The 19,059-nt window shown below is 37.0% G+C and overlaps 3 protein-coding genes and 1 long non-coding RNA gene across 8 annotated transcripts; 2 read left to right on the forward strand and 2 right to left on the reverse strand.

Moving 5' to 3' along the window:
• On the reverse strand, positions 1,172 to 1,635 carry LOC109947816. The gene is made up of 2 exons (XR_002270589.1): positions 1,464 to 1,635; positions 1,172 to 1,385 (listed from the first exon to the last, which is right to left on the reverse strand). It is a non-coding gene; the product is annotated as an uncharacterized LOC109947816 (long non-coding RNA).
• Positions 2,731 to 4,295, forward strand: LOC18783514 (F-box/kelch-repeat protein At5g15710). Its single transcript, XM_020558926.1, has one exon. The coding sequence runs from the start codon at positions 2,929 to 2,931 to the stop codon at positions 4,249 to 4,251; it is 1,323 nt and encodes a 440-aa protein (XP_020414515.1). The 5' UTR covers positions 2,731 to 2,928; the 3' UTR covers positions 4,252 to 4,295.
• Positions 6,164 to 10,880, forward strand: LOC18783952. 3 transcript variants are annotated; one of them, XM_020560811.1, is made up of 3 exons: positions 6,164 to 6,517; positions 6,858 to 8,206; positions 8,495 to 10,880. In XM_020560811.1, the coding sequence occupies exons 2-3, from the start codon at positions 7,160 to 7,162 to the stop codon at positions 10,607 to 10,609; spliced, it is 3,162 nt and encodes a 1,053-aa protein (XP_020416400.1). In that variant the 5' UTR covers positions 6,164 to 6,517; positions 6,858 to 7,159; the 3' UTR covers positions 10,610 to 10,880. The 3 variants fall into 3 exon arrangements, with proteins under 3 accessions (XP_020416400.1, XP_020416402.1, XP_020416401.1); XM_020560813.1 differs by having other exon boundaries at positions 6,921 to 8,206; XM_020560812.1 differs by having other exon boundaries at positions 6,980 to 8,206.
• LOC18783947 (probable DNA replication complex GINS protein PSF1) lies at positions 11,207 to 14,137 on the reverse strand. Of its 3 annotated transcripts, none has more exons than XM_020558997.1 (7): positions 13,889 to 14,137; positions 13,439 to 13,557; positions 13,255 to 13,322; positions 12,295 to 12,408; positions 12,043 to 12,205; positions 11,590 to 11,739; positions 11,207 to 11,502 (listed from the first exon to the last, which is right to left on the reverse strand). In XM_020558997.1, the coding sequence occupies exons 2-7, from the start codon at positions 13,514 to 13,516 to the stop codon at positions 11,476 to 11,478; spliced, it is 600 nt and encodes a 199-aa protein (XP_020414586.1). In that variant the 5' UTR covers positions 13,517 to 13,557; positions 13,889 to 14,137; the 3' UTR covers positions 11,207 to 11,475. The 3 variants fall into 3 exon arrangements, with proteins under 3 accessions (XP_020414586.1, XP_020414585.1, XP_020414584.1); XM_020558996.1 differs by having other exon boundaries at positions 13,856 to 14,135; XM_020558995.1 differs by lacking the exon at positions 13,889 to 14,137 and adding an exon at positions 13,645 to 13,825.

A 19,059-nucleotide genomic window follows, 5' to 3' on the forward strand; every position in this document is an offset into this window, starting at 1 on the left:
AATGATGAAGTCAACAACAACAACAAAATTTTAAAAAAATCAGAAATTCATATTCTTCGTTTCCCACATCAATACTCTATACAAATTTCTCTCCTCATATCTCATGTGAATAGCGGTTACCCTTAGGTTGCTACGGCAATGGGTAGAAAACCAACAAAAAAGGCTTGGACGAGGACTATTCATGTGAATAGTAACAACCCTTGTCTTCCCTTACCTTTTGTCATGACAAATAGATGGAAATACTCTTATATCACAAACCATTTGAATAATGAAAGATATTTTTGATTAATTTAAAGAAGGCCACACGTTACCTTAATCAACTTAAGTTTCAGATTAGTTACCAAAAAAATTAAATTGAAGTCAAGTTTCAAATTCCTCACTTATTTTAAATTAACTGTTGAAAGCAGCCTATTCTCTGATTAAGTTGGTTGATGACAGACATCACAAACTCAATCTTTATAAGGTTGGTTACTATAACAATTAAATCTGTCACTTTTAGCCCAATTAAGCTAATCAAATAACCATATAATTTATGGAAAGTGCCTAGTTGAGAACCCTATAAAATAAGGATCATAAATGTCATTTTCTCTAAGTTGTGTTAACAGGTCCTTTTAGGTTAGGCTCAATGAGCATCTAAATGTAGGATTTTAATTTGAAAAATCTCGATGCAATTAAGAGTAAACTACTTATATTTAAAATAAATATTATTATTTTATTTTTCGATGTGAGACTTAACTTACACATTATAATTTGTATCAAGTGGCCTCCACTAGGGGTAGGCACGGTCCAGATTGGTTCGGTTTTACTCTCAAACCACAGCTGAACCAATAAGAAAATAACGGTCCTGTTTGGTTCGGATTAGGCTAAAATCATAATGAAAACCGAACCAATCCAAACCACTTGTAATCGGTTTGGTTCGGATTGGTTCCGCCGGTTTGTGCCTAACACAAAACCATGCATTTTTCAATCTGTTCTTACATTATAATGCTAACATTTTGCCATTAAATCATTCCATTCCACCAAAGGCTAATACAACATCATTCCATTTATTCAAAGGTTGTCCAATGTCTAGCATGCATCTAAGTTCACAATTTCCATCAAAACAAACATTCTAAAGTAGTAAAGTTCATAAGAAATTAATACAAGATGATAAAACTAAGAAAAGAAAGGCTGCCCAAAATACAAGTTCATAATTTTCATTTAATCAAAAGCTGTCCAGTTTCCAGCATGCATATAAGTTCACAATTTCCATCAAAACAAACATTCTAAAGTTCATAAGAAATGAATATAAGATGATAAAACTAAGAAATGAAAGGCTATCCAAAATATAAGTTCATAATTTCCATTTAATTAAAGGCTGCCCAGTTTTTCAGCATGTCCCCATACTGCACATAAAAGCAGTTTAATCAACACAAATTTTAGGATACAAGATGATCAAAATAAGAATTGAATAAGAAAATTACCATAATTGCAAGGTTGTGTGGGATATCACAACAACAGAAATGAGGATTTTCAAATGCCAAAATATATGAGAATCAATTAGCAACAGCTGTCCAAAATACAAAGTGAGGTTGGCTAGTTTTCCTGAAAAGCACTTGCATAGGAAGTCAGCTACTAGTACTAAAGCACCCCCTCCTAGACAGAAGAGCCTCGGCTAAGAGAGCAAGACTTCGGTAAGTGTCAATTTACTAAAAACAATTGGAACACTACTTTTAACAAGACTTTGTTGCAATTTTTTCCATGAAAAGGGAATTTTCAGGACAGGGAGAAGATGAGAGTAGAGAAAGCCATTCGAATGCTTTACGGTCGCTTCTAAATTTTCAATTGGTTTTCACATGGCCTAACACTGAGAGTGTTTCTCATGAGATGGAACAAATGGACAGTGGAGCAATTTGAGAGGCTGAATAACTTTGGCAATGGAGGCGTGGTTGTTATGGAAAGAGGTTATGGTGGAAGGTAATTAATTAAATCCTCTGCTGCTGTGTTATTTGGAATTGAGACTCAGAAGTTAATTGTTAACTTTCAAATTTGAACTTCTCAATATAATATGATCATATATATATAAACCCACAACTAAAAGTTCATTCCAAGAAATTGAAATCAGAACATCCATCAAAAGAAAAATATGTAGATAATCAGAAATTAAATATTAGAACATACACTTCTTGGGCTTCTCGAACATCAATCAATTGTGCGACGATGATGCTGATGTGCGACGATGACGCTGGTGTTCGACGATGACGCTTCTGTGCGGGGATGACGATGGCTGTGCTACGATGACTCTGGCCATGCGACGATGACGATGGCTGTGCACCGATGACGATGGAGGTGCGACGCCAAAGAGATTTTTGCTATGTGAGAATGGGTTTGATTGAAGCAGTGGAGGTTGTGGTGGTTCAAATCAATGGTGGCTTTTCTAGGGCTGAAGTGGTTGAGTGAGAGAGGCTGCGTAAGGAAGACAACTCTGGAATGCGTTGAGTCTGAAAATAAATGAGTTGGAGTCTAATTCAGTGCGGCTGGATGTACACTAACACTTCTAAGTAGCCACTCAACCATTGACACATGTAAATTAATATATATATATATATAATTAATTAATATTTAAACTGTTCGATTCGGATTAACACAGTTTTTTAAAACTTAAAACTGCAGCTGAACCAAATTACTCCAGTTTAGTTCAGATTTTAAAACTGTTGACTTTTTTAAAATCAAAACCAAACCAAATCGAAAAATACAGTTTGATTCGGCCGGTTTAATGCCCACCCCTAGCCTCCACTAACAATTAATAATATAATAGTTTAGTGTTTGATTAAATCATTGAATTAGAAGGGGTTGTCAAGAAAGAGTGAAGCCAAAAGTGAAGAGAGATCGTCCAATTTCATTGATGTCTCTCTTGTCCCTTGGTGGCTCAATCAAGCAACTTGTCACATGTGGGCCAGATCAGATAACGTTTTATACTTTGATATCTCATGTCGGTCACGCATCCCCACGTCCATATATGCCCTTCAAAATAATTCACCTCCAATTATTGCAATTATAATATCCTCCACATTTCTACAGAACCTTTCAAATTTTACTATTCCACAATTTCTCCTTCTCGCTATGTGGAGCAGCCTTCCCTCCGATCTGCTCACCAACGTCTTCTCCTTCCTCTCTGCTGACTCTTTTGCATGCGCCAAGTCAACATGCAGACATTGGCAAGCCTGTGCCTGCACCACAGCTGATTATAACCACTACCCTCGTGCCCTCACGAAGAGCCAATTCTTGCTGCACAATTTTCGCCCTCCTTGGTTCATAGCCTTGCCACTGCACAACCATGGCCGCTGCTGCTATGCCCTCAATCCCATCAACAACAACTGGTATGTGCTGCCGTTGGATTTCTTGCCGGACCCAGTTAGGCCTGTGGGCCCACTTGAGAGCCTCCTCTTGCTGAGGCCCTCTAACTCCACATTTCTCCAGCTGGGTATGTGCAACCCGTTTACCAGGCAGTACAAGCCCTTCCCAATGTTAAACACCAGAAGGACCAACCCGGCTGTTGGCGTTGTACACCTTTCAACACTTCCATTCCCAAGAAATTCATTTCTTAATTCTAGAGTGTACGTGGCAGGCGGGATGTCCGAGGCATCCAGCGGGGGCGCCACATACGAGCCCACATTGGAAATGTACGATCCGCAGCTCGACACGTGGCGAATTGTGGGGTCCATGCAAATGGAATTTGCGGTGAGGCTTACAGTTTGGACCCCAAAGGAGAGTGTGTATTGTGATGGGGTTTTGTATTGGATGACATCAGCCCGGGCCTACAGCTTGATGGGGTATGAGATTGGGTCGAACACGTGGAGGGAGCTGAGTGTGCCAATGGCAGAGGAGCTGGAATTCGCCGTGCTGGTTTCGCGCAATGGGAGCTTGACACTTGTCGGTGGAGGGGCATGTGTTTTGGGAGTCTGTATATGGGAGCTTGGGGAGGGAGATGTTTGGGTTTTGGTTGAGAAGGTGCCAAGTGAATTGGAGATGAGATTTTTAGGGGAAAGGGGAAGTTGGGGAAGTACGAAGTGTGTAGGGAGTGATGGGGCTATTTATTTGTATAGAGATCTTTGGTCAGGAATGGTAGTTTGGAGGGAAGTTGGAGATGGAAATAAATGGGCATGGTTTTGGGTTGAAGGGTGTTTTTCAATTAGAGGGAAAAAAGTGAGAAATTTGCAAATTAAAGGAGTTCTTATACACCCTAATCTTGTACCCTCATTCATATTTTAATCAAATAAGACATGTTGTGAGCATGTGACATCTCTCTTTTTCGCCCATTCCCCTCTTTTGCAAGTAAAAAATTCAGCAAACAAATCCACACACACAAAAAATATTAGATAAAAACAAAAGGTTGCAATCTTCACCATCACCAAACATCAAGAATTTTATAATAAGGGCCTTATATATGGCCCTTAAGTGAGGCCATATCTCTTAATTGTTAGATCAAATTGGCTAGTCGTTAGATTAAATTGGCTTGTTTGATACAACGATTAAAAGATAGAACCTCACGTAAGGACTATATATAAGGCTCTTACTATAGAATGACTCCACCAAACATACGTTGGATGAGCAATATGTTCAAATTTGACTTGGGCATATTTGTATTGGCTCATGAAAAAAAAAAGTTGGATATTTTCTTTTGGACTAATGTATATAAAGTGGGCTTGAGGGAATCTTAATTGCACCATTGGAGTCTCCTCTTGGCCAGGCCTGTTTCATTCAAATTTCTTTCAAGTCTTTGTTGTCTACGCACATATTTTTCCAAGCTATGAAAAATCCGAAAAAGGATACCCAAAATTTCCAGAATTTGAAAATCAGGAAATTTTTTGTTGATAATCAAGCAGTATACAAGTTTGGTTCTCATCATATACATCTTGAAAAATGAGATGTACCAAGATGATCCATAGTACATATGTGTAGCACTGTTTACTTCATTAAAGAGAGAAAATTACTAACAATTCTTGCAGATATAATTTATAATCATAACATATCTAGTCAAAATGGTCATCTATGCTAACGGGGTCTAGTTTGATGGAAAAAGACATTAACTTGCAAACCAATAGTCTTAGGTTTGAACTCGTATGAGTGTTTGTGAGAATACCACCCTCACTTGTATTTTAAAAAAATGTGGCCATCTATATTATTATTATCCACATCTGCGACATTAATTATAATTTCATTTTTCAATCAAAGCAACCATGTTATATAATTCAATGCCTTCACATAATCTTATACATCATTTATTATATTTAGATTAAATGTCCTCTAAATTACATCAATTCTCATGGAGTGTGCATGCAAATTCATGGATTCTGGATCCCTAATGTCATTTTGTTTTTAATAAGCTTCGAATATCTTAACCATTGTTCTGATGTGGTGGACAGAACCTTTTATTAGATTATTATACCAGTATTTGTTTTAGAAGATGTTGTGACATTGGGTGCAGCGGTCCGGCATGGTGCAAATGGCGCCAATGCATAGGGTTTCTAAATTTTTTTTACTTTATATTATAAAAACTGTATATATACTACAATATGCAACACAGTGAAACAAAAGTGTATTGTAGAAGTAATAACTTGCACAGCATGCAAAGAATTTTTTTCAAGTTGTTGGATGGCAATAGAAAAATTGATCATACACTCAAAGTAGCGCCACGTGGCTTCTAGTATTTGGAGGAAAGTCGTCAACGAAAAAAAATTCAAATTTTTTACTGTTGGCGTGCGCAATCCCCAAATGTATGTCACGCGCCAAAGAAAAAATATTCATAATTTTGTATGCTTCGTCACAACCCGCGCACAGGAGTTCAAGCTCATCTTACCTTAGGCCTTGTCCAGATTAATGAAGCCCATCTCTTGTCCTGACAAGAATTGAACGCTAAAAATGAATTTTGAGACCTAAAGGCCTTTTGCCTGGACTAGGCTGCTGGGTTGGAAATACTCTTACAAGCTCCCGAGAAATGGCTAAAAGTAAGACAAAAATGTAAATAGAGTGAAAGACAAATGTGCCTTTGTTGAAAAGTGTGAGGCCCTTTTCGAATAAAACCAGACCAAAGATGATCACTATGCCCATACCAAAGCCTGATTGCTAATCCCCCCTTCCCACCTGCCAAGCTGCAATTTCATTGGCAACCAAAGTTGCCACTTCTTCTGACCCCAAAAAAACCCAAAGTTGCCACTTTCCCCACACGTGATGGTGTCTTATTTAGATTTTTTTGGGTAAAACTCAAATTTCATCAAAGAATCATTCTTTAGGAAAGTGCTGTTGAGTTGACTTACGAGCTGTAAAAGTGTTGAAGTTTACTTCTTGGAATCTGGCGCAGTAGTCTCTTCCGTGCATCATCTTCCTTGACACTTATTTTCATTTTTATTTTTAAACTTGTGCTCTTTGACGAACAGAGTTGGATATGTTAAATGGATCTCAAGCTATTCACCATTCACTATTTTGGTATTATTGTTACCATTAACATCTTCATTCTTCAATTCAAAGCCTTCAAAAGGTAATAGTATTGTCTTTCTTGCTTTATTGTTAAAAAAATTCTTGAATGTTCGAAGTGCTTGCTTGTTCATTTTGCTGGTTTGGAAACTGGGTTTTGACTCTAAGAGCTTAATGAACTGGAATTGATAGTTTTGGATGGTTTTGGGGATTGAAAGTTCATTCATTTCCTTCAAATGAAAACTGGGTTTTTATTCTTTCATGCATTTTGGTTGCTTTCTTTGTTCTTATTACTTATGCTCTGGAATTAATGGGAGTTGGTGCAAAAAAATGTGGATTGGAAGTCCCAGGTTTATCTATTATTATGTTGTCTGATTGCAATTTGGTTGAATTTGATGGATCAGTTTGGCGAGCATCAGTCAAAGACATTTCTTTTCCCTAAATGAATCTTGATTTAATCTGTGAAGGATATTTCGTCTCAATTGTTTGCTGATTGAGTGTGCTCCTTGAATCAATTGCCTCACAGAGTCTCTAGATGAACAGTTGGAAAAGTCAGTAAAGTTCGGTGAGAATGTGTTCCCAATGATCAGAAATAAGGTTAAGGAACCTCTAACATCTCATTGATCAGTGGGAATCCTTCTGTGGGAATGTGTATTTATTTGACAAAATACAAGTAGAATTTGGTAGCATACGGTTTTGAGTAGCAATGGATGCTCTGCAAGTTATTGCTTCTGCAACACAGATAGTTTCAAGCATGGTAAGTGCTATATCTGCATTAGACCAAGCGTCTAGAAATTTCGATGAAGCTCCAAAGAGAATTCGGAGCTTAGAGAAATTTGTCTGTGATCTTGAAAACTTGAGTCACCGAATTAAGCAAAAACATGTCAACAAGCTTCATAATCCTCAATTAGATTACCAAATCCAAAGCTTGAATTCCCTGATAGAACGCCTACATCCAAATATCAGCAAGGCCAGGAGAATGGTGTCAAAAAATAAGGTTAAGAACATAGCTAAGGTAGTTTGGACGTCTATGGCTGGAGATCCACTTGAGAGACTAGTAAACTCAATAAGGGATGACTTGAATTGGTGGCTTGAATCTCAAACAATGGTTCACCATGTTGAGAAAGCAATAGAATCAACTGCACAAGACACCTCAGTTCAACTGAAAATCAAGACTGAACAAGGCTACCCAGTTTCGAGTAAATGTTATTTTGTGAGGAATTTACTGGAACAAGATGGTTCTCATCGAGTCATTCTAATTGTTGGTCTATCTGGTATTGGGAAGTCTTTTTTGGCTCGCCAAGTAGCTTCTGATCCTCCAGAGAAATTCATGGATGGTGCAGTTGAACTTGCTTTTGGCCAATGGTGCAGTAGAGCTGCTTGCAACAGAAATATAGGTGAATACCAGAGGCGCTTGGCAAGAAAACTGTGTAAATTTCTGGTGCAGATCGGATTTTGGAAGAAGATTAAGGATGAATGTTCTGGAGACCTTGAATATATTGGTTGTTTGCTTCAACAAGCCTTGTATGGGAAGAGCATTCTTATTCTTCTCGATGATGTATGGGAGCAGGATATCATTGATAGATTTGCAAAGTTATATGATAATGATTGCAAGTACCTTGTCACAACAAGAAATGAAGCTGTCTATGAAATAACAGAAGCTGAAAAGGTGGAACTAAGCAAAGACGACATAAAGGAGATAAGCATGGAAATTCTTCTCTACCATAGCCTCCTAAGCAAAGAAGAGTTACCGGTATGAATGACATTACGCTGCAATTCTATTTCTGCAAAATTAATAAATTGCATTGTCACAATTTTTCAGCCATTACATTGTGTTGATGCATATATGTTTTCTGTGTGGTTCCTATAGAGATTTTACATGATCTTATAGTCAAGCCTGCAGTTGTATTTGTAAAAGGTGGAGATGTAGTTGAATAACATTGATTAAGCCTCAGTTGCATCCACTTTCTTTATGTGCTCTTCCATCAATTTTCCAGTTTTTCTTCACTTATTTTTTGGAATTTTCTTATTCTATATGTAGCATGTAGCAGAAAGCTTACTAGAGCGTTGTGGCCACCACCCTCTGACAGTTGCTGTTATGGGTAAGGCTCTCAGAAAAGAAATGAGAGCTGATAAATGGGCACAGGCCATCACCAACTTATCCACCTTCGCTACATGTGCACCCGGTCCTGTATCATATGTGAACGAAAAAGAAGCTGAGAATGCAGTAACCATTTTTGGGTCCTTTGAGTTCAGTCTAGATGCAATGCCTGGAGACTCTCGAAAGCTCTTCATTGCTCTGTCGGCTCTTTCATGGGTAGAACCTGTACCAGAAGCTTGTGTTGAGGCTGTCTGGTCAGTTCTTGGGCAGGAGACCTTGTTCCCTCTCATAGTATGCAAGCTTGTTGAAGGCTCTTTGCTGATGAAAATCGATACAGATCCCTTATACTTGGTACATGACATGGTTGCTCTGTACCTTGGTAGCAAGACAAACGATTCGGTGGAGATACTACTAAATGAATCCACACCTGAAGAAACTGCATTTATCTGCCCTTGGCTTCTTATATTTGGGAAAGAGAAAGTAAAAAGTTTTGCTGAAAAGAAAATAGAGCATTTCCTCAATGCTTTTGAGGAAAAGCAGGTGATTATCACATTAAAGGCCTCTATTCAGGCTCTAATGGCTAGCAAATCCATTTCCGAACTCGAAGAAAGTAGAGCAAGCTTTAGTAGCTTATTGGGTCCTTGGACCGCAGACCTGATCTCTACAGAATCAGAGAGTCTGATTGCTGTATCTGCACAAGCCATCACCACTGTATTTAGCAAGACTGATTATTGCAATTATTTTCCATCCCTTGAAACTACTGGTGCAGTCAGCAAGTTGGCAATAATCTTAGAAACTTGTGAGGACCCTTTGATCCAAACAGATATTTCAATTGTCCTCGCAAAGCTTGCAGAATTCGGAAGCCCAAACACAGTCGAGAAGGTGCTCTGGAGCATTCCATTCAATCGTTTGGCCAATTTGCTCTCTCCAACTGCCGAGGAATGGCATGAGAGCATGTTTACCATATTGATGTCGTTAACCAAATCTGGGAAATCGAAAGCCATCGAGAGACTGCTTGCTTTTGAGATTGATAAGAATCTTCTTTTGCTCCTTGCGAATGGATCCGAAGTAGCTCAACATCATGCCATAGTTGCATTGAAGGCATTTTATGAGTTGGGAGGCCCTCATGTGTTAAGGTCTCTTGAAACCACAAATCTAAACGTTTTGCCATGGCAAGCTAGACATTATTTGGAAAGATTTGCTTTGAAAGATCAAAATGTGCCCCTTCTACCAAAGTCGCAAACTTTTGAAGATGTCATTCATAAGGTACTAGACAGCAATAACGAGATGGTATTGGAGGCAATGCAAGATCTCATACCAATTGTGGAGAAAGCAGGAGAACCAGGAATCAGAGACATGATTACAAAAAGTCCACTAATCAAACAGCTTTCCGAACTCTTGCAGCCCGGACAGTATGAACAAAATTCAATGATTTCTCAATCTGCTTTTCTATTGACGAAGCTAGCTTGCTCTGGCGGAGAACCCTGCATTAAAAAGTTTCTAGAGTATGATATTGTACCCAACCTAGTTAAGATGATGCATTGCAGCATTGCAGAGTTGCAGGATGCAGCCTACACAGCACTACACCAGATGCTTTTTGGCAGTGGTGGTGCTCTTGTTTTGAACCAAATCCTTAAGATGGGTCTTATAGAGAGGATGGTTCAATCACTGGAGAGCAAATCAATGAAGACCCGGGAAGTGAACATGCGGTGCTTCTTAGATATTGTGGAGCTCGGAAACAAATCCTGCATAGAACTCATGTTTTCTTTGCTAGTGATGGAGAAGCTTGTGAAAATAGAAAAGGCTAGTGGGGGGTCTGGGGAAACCTTGCTTGGATTTCTGAAGGGCATAGATAAGTGTAAGCACCTTTCTACGGCAGAGCGCAGAGTGATGAAAAAGCAAGTGGTTAGGAAGATAAGGGCTTCCCTTAAAGGCCATAAATTTGAAGGTCAGATTTTAGGAGCTGTTGATGCTTGTGTATCTGAGGGCTCAAAATCTGGTAGCAGCAGCAGTGGTAGCAGTAGTAGCAGTAGTCGTAGACACAAAAGGTCATAACTTTGCAGCTTCTTCAGTGGAAATTACAAGATCTTGCATTGAGACATGTCAATCAAAGCATTTAGTTCAATCCGGTCTCCGTCAGTTTTGAAATGTATTTATATGATCGGCAGTCCGCTTTTCTCAATTTGGACAATGGCCTCGATCCAACTGAAAGCCTGATTGAATCTCAGTAAATTTGAAATCCGAATTCAACTAGAATCTACAAAATTAGAGCTCCTAGTTTTTATCGATTTCGTCTTTTGGCATTGTGCCATTGTTACTTTTTTAATATTCTCAGTTTTATGCTGTGGAAGAGCTTATAGTTCAAGCATTAAGTGAACTACAACCAAACAAAGTGAGATGTGAAATCTCAACCAGAAGCAATTTAACCATGCCAAAAACAGAGACGGATGTAGGCCACTTGGTTTATAATGTTTAAGCAAGTCAATATAGCCATAAGTGAGCTAAAAGGTTCTTAATTATGGGCTAATTGGGTTAATATTATTTAACTGACTTTGAACCCAAATCAACCAAATGATCTGGTACCAGGTATTGTTTCTGTATCTGTAAATGTTAGACAATAACTCTAAGCACGGTAAAGTTGCACTCATCATAGAAGTTGACCCAAATTAACCAATAATATGCATTTGTCAAAGGATGTATAAGTAAAATCTAAGCACTTAAACTGTCAACTTCCTTATCATAATTTGTGCAGGGAACTGCCACACACGACATGTTTATGCTTATGTAGTCGGAAAGCTACATTATTAAGGATAAACTAAGAAAACAATTATTAATTTAACCACAAACTGAACATGATACAATAGTATACAGAATAGTATGGAGTCCAAGGAAGAACGGTTTAGCAGTTTTAGCCAATCAAATCAGCTTGTGAGCTCCTCCATCTTGCCCTATTAGTCCACGATAGTTGTTAGAGAGCTATGATTTTAACAAACAGAAGTGGATGAGGATCAAGCTGTCATGTAAATGAAACATACCAGTGAAATATATTTCTCAGCATCAGTTCGTTTAAGAAAATGCATAGAGTGACGAGCAAAATTGGCTGTATTATCGCTTGGTAATTCTACTTCACCCATGTCGTCGAGTACTCTCACCTTGATGTAGGGATCTTTTGGGGGCACCATATCCTGGAAAACACAAGAACTCAGAATGATAATGAAACTTCTGTCATTAATAACCAAGAGTCAAGTTTCTCAAATCATTTTCATTAATAACATCTCTATTGTGCCACTCAATTAAAGTACAGTACTTTCCAGTTTTTAACAACAAACAGTCATCCAGCTTGAATTATTCCAATTATGAACATGCCCATTGAATCAGCAACCCATCTTAGTTGTAATTCACAAACATCTAAATATCAAAGAGGACTCGATGACCTATGCATTTATTTTACAATGAAGTTTAATTGCGAGTATATAGAGAGAGATTACCACTGCCAACTCAAGAACCACTCTCGACATATATGATTTTAAAGCTTCTGAATGTTTCTTAAAGTACTCTTTCTCTGAGTGACTAAGCTTCTCTTGAATTTCTTCTGGAATTTCAGACCCGACCTTCCATACCAGATTTCGTAAAATTTCTGCTCGGTTGTACCTGCATGGTTATAAGAACCATGAGAATTTAAAATATACCAACTAGAACGAAGCGTAATCATATAATAACACAACAGATAAAAACATTACATATATGCCATCAAGCAGCGTTTATTGCGAACTAAAGAAAGGTGGTGAATGAGTTGCCCATAGTGGTCCTCATTCTTACTTGTTTCAACATCTAATCCTGCTTCCTGCATTTTCCTGTTGCAACATCAAGTCATATGTGTGTTGATTGAGTACACAAGCCAAAAGATATATGATGCATATGGAATTGTAGACAGAAAGCAAAGAGATGCACAGTTTTAATCAATACATGAAACGGGAGTTCTCAAAGCAAAATATATAAAAATATAACTGAATTCTTGAGGCAAGTGCCAAAATGCCCCTATTACAAGATGATTTGTAATCCAACTCTAACTCTTGGGACAACCTAAGTCCACGCTGAAAAATGTTAAAGACTGGCTCAACAAAGTAATGCACCAACCAACAAAACAGTGTAATGAAAAAATGATTTGCAATGTTGTAAATTGAAAATGTCATATTCATTGTCTGAATGTCTTGACTGGCACAGATCTTTTTTTCCAGTAAATTGTATAGTTAGGAAAACAAAAAATTTCAAAGAAAGAATTATTATTGACTAGGCATACAATAAAGCCTGAGTTACATGAAGTAATCATAAAACATTGTTACAGGAAGTCATTTACAGAAATCATCATCTGTGATTTAGACATATGGAAGTAAAACGTGCAATACATTGTGTTAACTGGAAGACTTACAGGGACCGTATAAATATAAATAATTACTGACAAATTAGATGTTCAATGTTGAAAATGATTTACGAAAGCTATTAAACAACAGAAAAGTCCCCTTAGTTATAGCACCAGCACAACCACAACACCAGGTAATCTGAACGACTTCATCATCTCAGGTGAGATTGAGCATGTGATTTGCTGCTGTGGAATGCAAATGAAGAAACGCAAAAAAAACAAAACAAAACAAAACAAAACAAAAACCAATTACAATAGGAAAAACTCAAAATTGTGTTACCTTATCAAGGATCGAAGGTCAGCAAAGTGTTGACTACATTCTGCAATTACTTCACTAAATACATCACTCTACAAGATGAAGCCAAGATATATCAAATTAGAGGATACTACATATAACTTGATAAAAACAGATAGAATTAGGGAAATGCGAATAAAAATTAGAAACAGGGCAGTTCTCTCTGTACACTGAAAGGCGTGAGCTGCCCCTTTTCGCCATTTGCAATTTCTTTGACCAGTTGGATGGCTTTTGTTCCATACATCATAAAAATGATGAGGCGATCGAAATGAGTGCTCCTTAAAAGACCTGCATTCATTGAAACATTTCATCAAACAGGTAGGCACATAAAACTGAGACCCTAAAGTACCCAATTAACCCAGGTCGAAAACTCACCACAGGCAGAGGTTTTGAAAAAAATTTGGAAATTAATTAATGGGTTTTGAGATTGAGAAGTAAAGATCCCACTTTTAGATTGTGGGTTGCTCAATGAGCATCTATTTTCAGAGAGAGAGAGATAGATTAATCCCCGAAAAGAATTTAAAATTTAGAAGAAAATAAAAGAGGGAAATCCACATCCAGTAACTGAAACCCAACTGCAACCCACAAAATTCAAAGAGGCAGAAGATTCGGAACCCACTGCTTCAAGAGTTGGCGACCATGAATTATAATCCTTGGGCTTCTTATGGGCTGGTGCTTACTCTAATTAGAAGCCTGGAAGCGCATTCTGGTGTTTATTGGATGTGTCTGTCGTCGAAGGAAGGGATGAGCGGGACGAGGGATGGTGCCGATCAGAGTAAGATTAGGCGTGGGAGAGAAAAATTGAGAAAGAAAATCTTTTATCTATTTCGGGTTTTGGGTTTTCGCGGCTTTTTTATTTGGATTTTTAAAGTAACCGCTAAAACCATAAGGTGGTTCAAAATAAAAATTAAAAATTAATATGGTATTTGCGGATAGAATACTGCTATTTTCACTCTTTTATTTTATTTTATCACTTACTTTATCTTTTCACCTATTATCTATATATATAAAGCAAAAGGCAGATAATGGTGAAACATTCAAAATACCAAAAAATGCCTTTGGTTAATGAAAACATTAAGAATTAAAATTATTAATTAAATGAGGATAATATGGTAAATTCACAATTTTTCGTATTAAAAAAATTAAAATTAAAAGAAAATTCAGATAATGGGTCCTATTTTTATGGAACACAAATATCCATTATCTTTTTTAATTCTAAAATAAATTTAAATTTTTTAAAAAAAAAACTCTCGTATGCGCGGAAGCGCGTGCAGAGAGGCTAGTATAAATTTAAAAAAACATAATCTTATCTTCTCACCCACTATTATTTCTAAAATATCATTTAATTATTAATTTAAACAATTAAAAAATAAAAAATTGAAAAGAAAAAGAACCATCAACCACCGCTCACCACCCCTCCCTCTTCCTCTTTGTTTCTCTTCTTTTCTCTCTCCCTCTCTCTCTCTTTAGAACACAAGGAATATATAAGTTGATTGTGGATCTACCATAAGTTGACTGGGGTTCAGTTAGACCTGCGATCCATATTCCACCAGCAAGTCTTATTTGCAAATCTCATCCGCTCATATAATTGACAGATTCGTGGTGGGAGGCATCGACTAGGGGAGGTAGTGCTAGGTTCATGATGGCTGGTGGTTTCTGTACAATCCTTTATTTTTTCGGTTTTTTAAATATGAATTTTTCAATATATTTTTTTCCAAGTCCTTAGAAGTAATTTTATAAAGGGCTAATTTTGTCTTTAAAATTTTGAAAATAAAGTGAGCGGAAAAATAGGACATGTGGGTAGAAATAGCAGCACTCTTGAGCATATACCTAAAAGTTTAGATAATATTTACTAGCCCCTTGACACATGCTCACGCATGTGCCAATTGGTTTTCTTTTTTATTTTTATTTTTATTTTTAGAATTAAGAAAAAATAACAGGGTAGTTATGTTCCATAAAAGTAGGACCTATTATCTTATTTTGTTTTTAATTTTAATTTTTTTAATATTAAAAAATATGAATTTACGATATTATCCTCATTTAATTAATAATTTCAATTCTTAATGTTTGAATTAACAAAGGGCATTTTCTGGTATTTTGAATGTTTCACCATTCTCTGCCTTTTGCTTTATATATATAGATACAAAATTTTCACTTTCTCAATAATAATAATAATAATCCTCATAATATTACAAAAAAGTTGATGGGATGGAAAATAAGTAATTAAATAGTGCTTGAGCATTATGAATTAATTGTTGAATTAGTTGGATTTGCATTAGCTATCAAAAAGATCATTAAATCCTTTATCGTTTGTCTTGGACTTTCTTTTGTTGCCATAAATCATGAACTTTGCGAAGGCCTTTTTTGTATTTCATAACTCTTATGAGGCCTCTGCACGCGAGTTATATGAGGCTACACCAACTAGTGAGATTCTTGGTTTGTCACGTTAATTTGTAGTTTGTACCATCTAAGCATTAGCGCTTGGGTACAGTCCGAGCAAAAGGCAATCCTAGGCTCCAAAACCCCCTCCAGCGCGCAAGGTCCAACCTAGGCAAGGGTTGGGTCCCATGAGCCCAAGCAAGCCCACGAGCAAATTCAGCCGAGCTGTTGCCTGGGCAAAATGACACAATGAACCCAAAAAAACTGGAAAATGTTGTAAAGAAGAATAAGTAAAGAAGAATAGGTGAAGCCCACATAGCCAACTAACACCCGCCAAACCTAACCACACACCCACCAAACCAAACCACTACCCAATTGATTGAAGAATATTAATGATGTTGTTGATTGAAGAATATTAATGATGTTGTCTACCAATTATATTGTGAGGTGAACAACCAATGTCTTAGGCCTATAAATAGATACCTCCATCAAGAGAAGTTTACACATATAGAAGAGGAAGAGAAGGAAGAATGAGGGTGAGTGAGTTGAGAGGAAAGAGAGCAAGAGAGAAATTCTCCAAAAGAGAAAATTGAGTGAGCCATACATATTGTAAACACTAAAGTTGTAGCCCTATTATTTTACATAGTGGAAAAGTTACTGCTGCTGCTCTCCGGGGACGTAGGCATAGCCGAACCTCGTTAAATACTGTGTCTCATCTACTTTACGTGCAGCTCAATATTCGCACATATCCCAGTTAATTTACAACACGTTATCAGCACGAAAAGCTCTCAGGTATAATTTTTGTGCTGCACCATTATTTATACTACTAACCATTGTATAATATATATATATATATGAAAAGTTGATGGTAATATAATATGCTATATCTATTCACTTTTCTATTACTAACCACTAACAAAAATGGACCCTTGGTAATACTAAACATATTATCAGTGGGAGACCGTTACTAATACTAACATTTTTCTTATTTTATTCGGTGGTGGTTTTAACCCTTTATTTATTTTAATTACTGTATGGTGTAGTTTTATTACCCATACGACAATATTTATTTAAAAGGGTGGCGCGGGTTTATCGTCCACGCCTTTCTTTTTATTTAAAAGTATGATGTGGAATTAACCCTCATACTTTATGAATTTACTTTACCGCACATTTAATTTTATTTAAGATATGGTGCGGAATTAACGTCCATATAGCAAGCAATTTATTTTATCGCACATTTACTTTTACTTAAAGTATGATGAGGAATTAACCCTCATACTTTATGAATTTACTTTACCGCACATTTACTTTTATTTAACGTATAGTGTGGGTTTATCGTCCATACAAGCAATTCATTTACCAATAATTTAATTTACAAGCAATTTATTTTATGGATTAATTGTGTGGTATGATGAGTTTTTTTTTACAAAGATACAGATCAGGACCAGAAGTTCCTTGATCCTCATCATACAATTACATCAGGACTTGAAGATCTTTGATGATGATGTTAATATGAGAGCTGACAGTCTCTCCGGTACTATATTTGTAAACATGTGATTGGACTTGAGGGTCCTTGATCCCTGACATGTAAATAAGGACCTAGGGTTCCTTAATAATGTACCAGTACCGTATTGGTTAATAGTGTCATACACATGAAAATAATTGTATTGGCAAATGTACTGTACACATGAATAGTGCCGTATACATAAATAGTGATGTATGCATTTTGGGTAAACTATCACTATTCAAAAGGGAACCTGCTTAAACTCATGGATGAGCAATTAAATGAGATGCCAGAAGTTCCTCAAGATATAGACAATTATGTAAGGGCTTGAAGTCCAGAAATATATACAGAAAATTGTAAAAATGTCCATACCATGAGAATATGTGATTTTGGCTTGAGGTTCAAAATCTAACAGTGTTGAGAACCTGAAGTTCCAACAATTAAATGAACAACCCTTGAGGTATTATTGCAAATTGTGGTACGCCACATATTTCTTTGGCATAAGAGAATGATGAATTGAGGCTCCCCACATATTTTGTTATATCTGGGCCGGAAGCTCATGAACCCAATTATATTGCGATATTATCGTGGCTTTTACTCAATTCATATTTCATGTTCATTAGAAAAAGGGCGAATAAATTCTGAGTTTTGTGTTTAGCCCAGGCCAAAAGTTCCGGACTCCCATACGTTGAAATATGAAATTTGGGAGAGTCAATGTGGTTATTTGAATCTATAAGGCACAAGGTTCCAAACCGTCATTTTGAAAAGACGTAAAAAACCACAGGTGCAAGTTTAAGAATGTGCGCAATTATTATTACAGGAACATACAACAGATAAATTTTTTCCACCTGCAATGAAGGTGCAGGCCCTGTAAAATCTATAAAAATACATTATGTTCTGGAAGCCTCTGAAGGAAGAGGACGATGCCTCTTAAGCTTAGCCATGAGCCTCTCGTGGTCTCCCAAAATTCTTTCATTGGAGACCTGCAGCATGTCTAGCCTTCTCAGTGTATCAACTGAGTACGAACTCACCAGTTTCAACAAGGCATTATTCTCTCCTTTAAGTTTCTCAACCTCCTGTTGAGACTCATGAAGCATTCTTTGAAGAGACGAATTTTCAGTTGTTAGCCTCTCAACCTCGTTTGCTCTAGCACGCAAACGATCAGCCATGTTAGAAACAGAAGCAGCACTCTGAATGCTAAAAGCCATTGAGTCATCAATAGCCTCTTCCTCAGATCTCCCTGTCAACAACATTTCATCCATTGGAATAATGAAATTCCTAGCTACTATGACAGCAGTAGCATCATTCATCATCACAGAATTATTAACTGTGAGATGACGATTTTGGGATACAAAGGATGGACGCCAAACTTTGGCATCATTGGTAGTTGTGGGAGCATAATTTAAATTGAAATAATTTGGGCAGGAAGAAGAGGAAGCCATTTTAAGAAGGTTTCGAAGAAAGTCTTAGAAAAACTAAAGTTTCAGAAAATGAAGGAAGTTGAGTTGAAACGCAGTTGCGCCAATCAAGTCTTGCAAAGGCAATATCTATAGGAGGAAATATGGCTACAGTTTTCAGGATCCCAATATTATCTCAGATCCCCATATTCTCTTTTTCTTTTCCAGATTCCAAAACTTCAAGCGGCCTCCATTAATGTTTGTCGGCACTTTCGGCGTTTTCAAGTATTATTTTCGTCAAAGCCGATCTTGCTTTGCGGATTTCACGGAGCTACTTTTTCAAAAGTGCCCCGAGAATCTCGCAATTTTCCTATGGTTAATTTGAAATTCACCGGTTCTACCTATTCCTCTTATTTGTGTATAAATGTGTTACTAACGAAATTTTCTTTGCAGAAGACATCCAGTTTTCTCCATACCTAGTGATGCGATATCTACTTATTTTTCTTATCA

This window comes from Prunus persica, chromosome G3 (assembly GCF_000346465.2).
Source record: "Prunus persica cultivar Lovell chromosome G3, Prunus_persica_NCBIv2, whole genome shotgun sequence".
NCBI classification, from domain to species: domain Eukaryota; kingdom Viridiplantae; phylum Streptophyta; class Magnoliopsida; order Rosales; family Rosaceae; genus Prunus; species Prunus persica.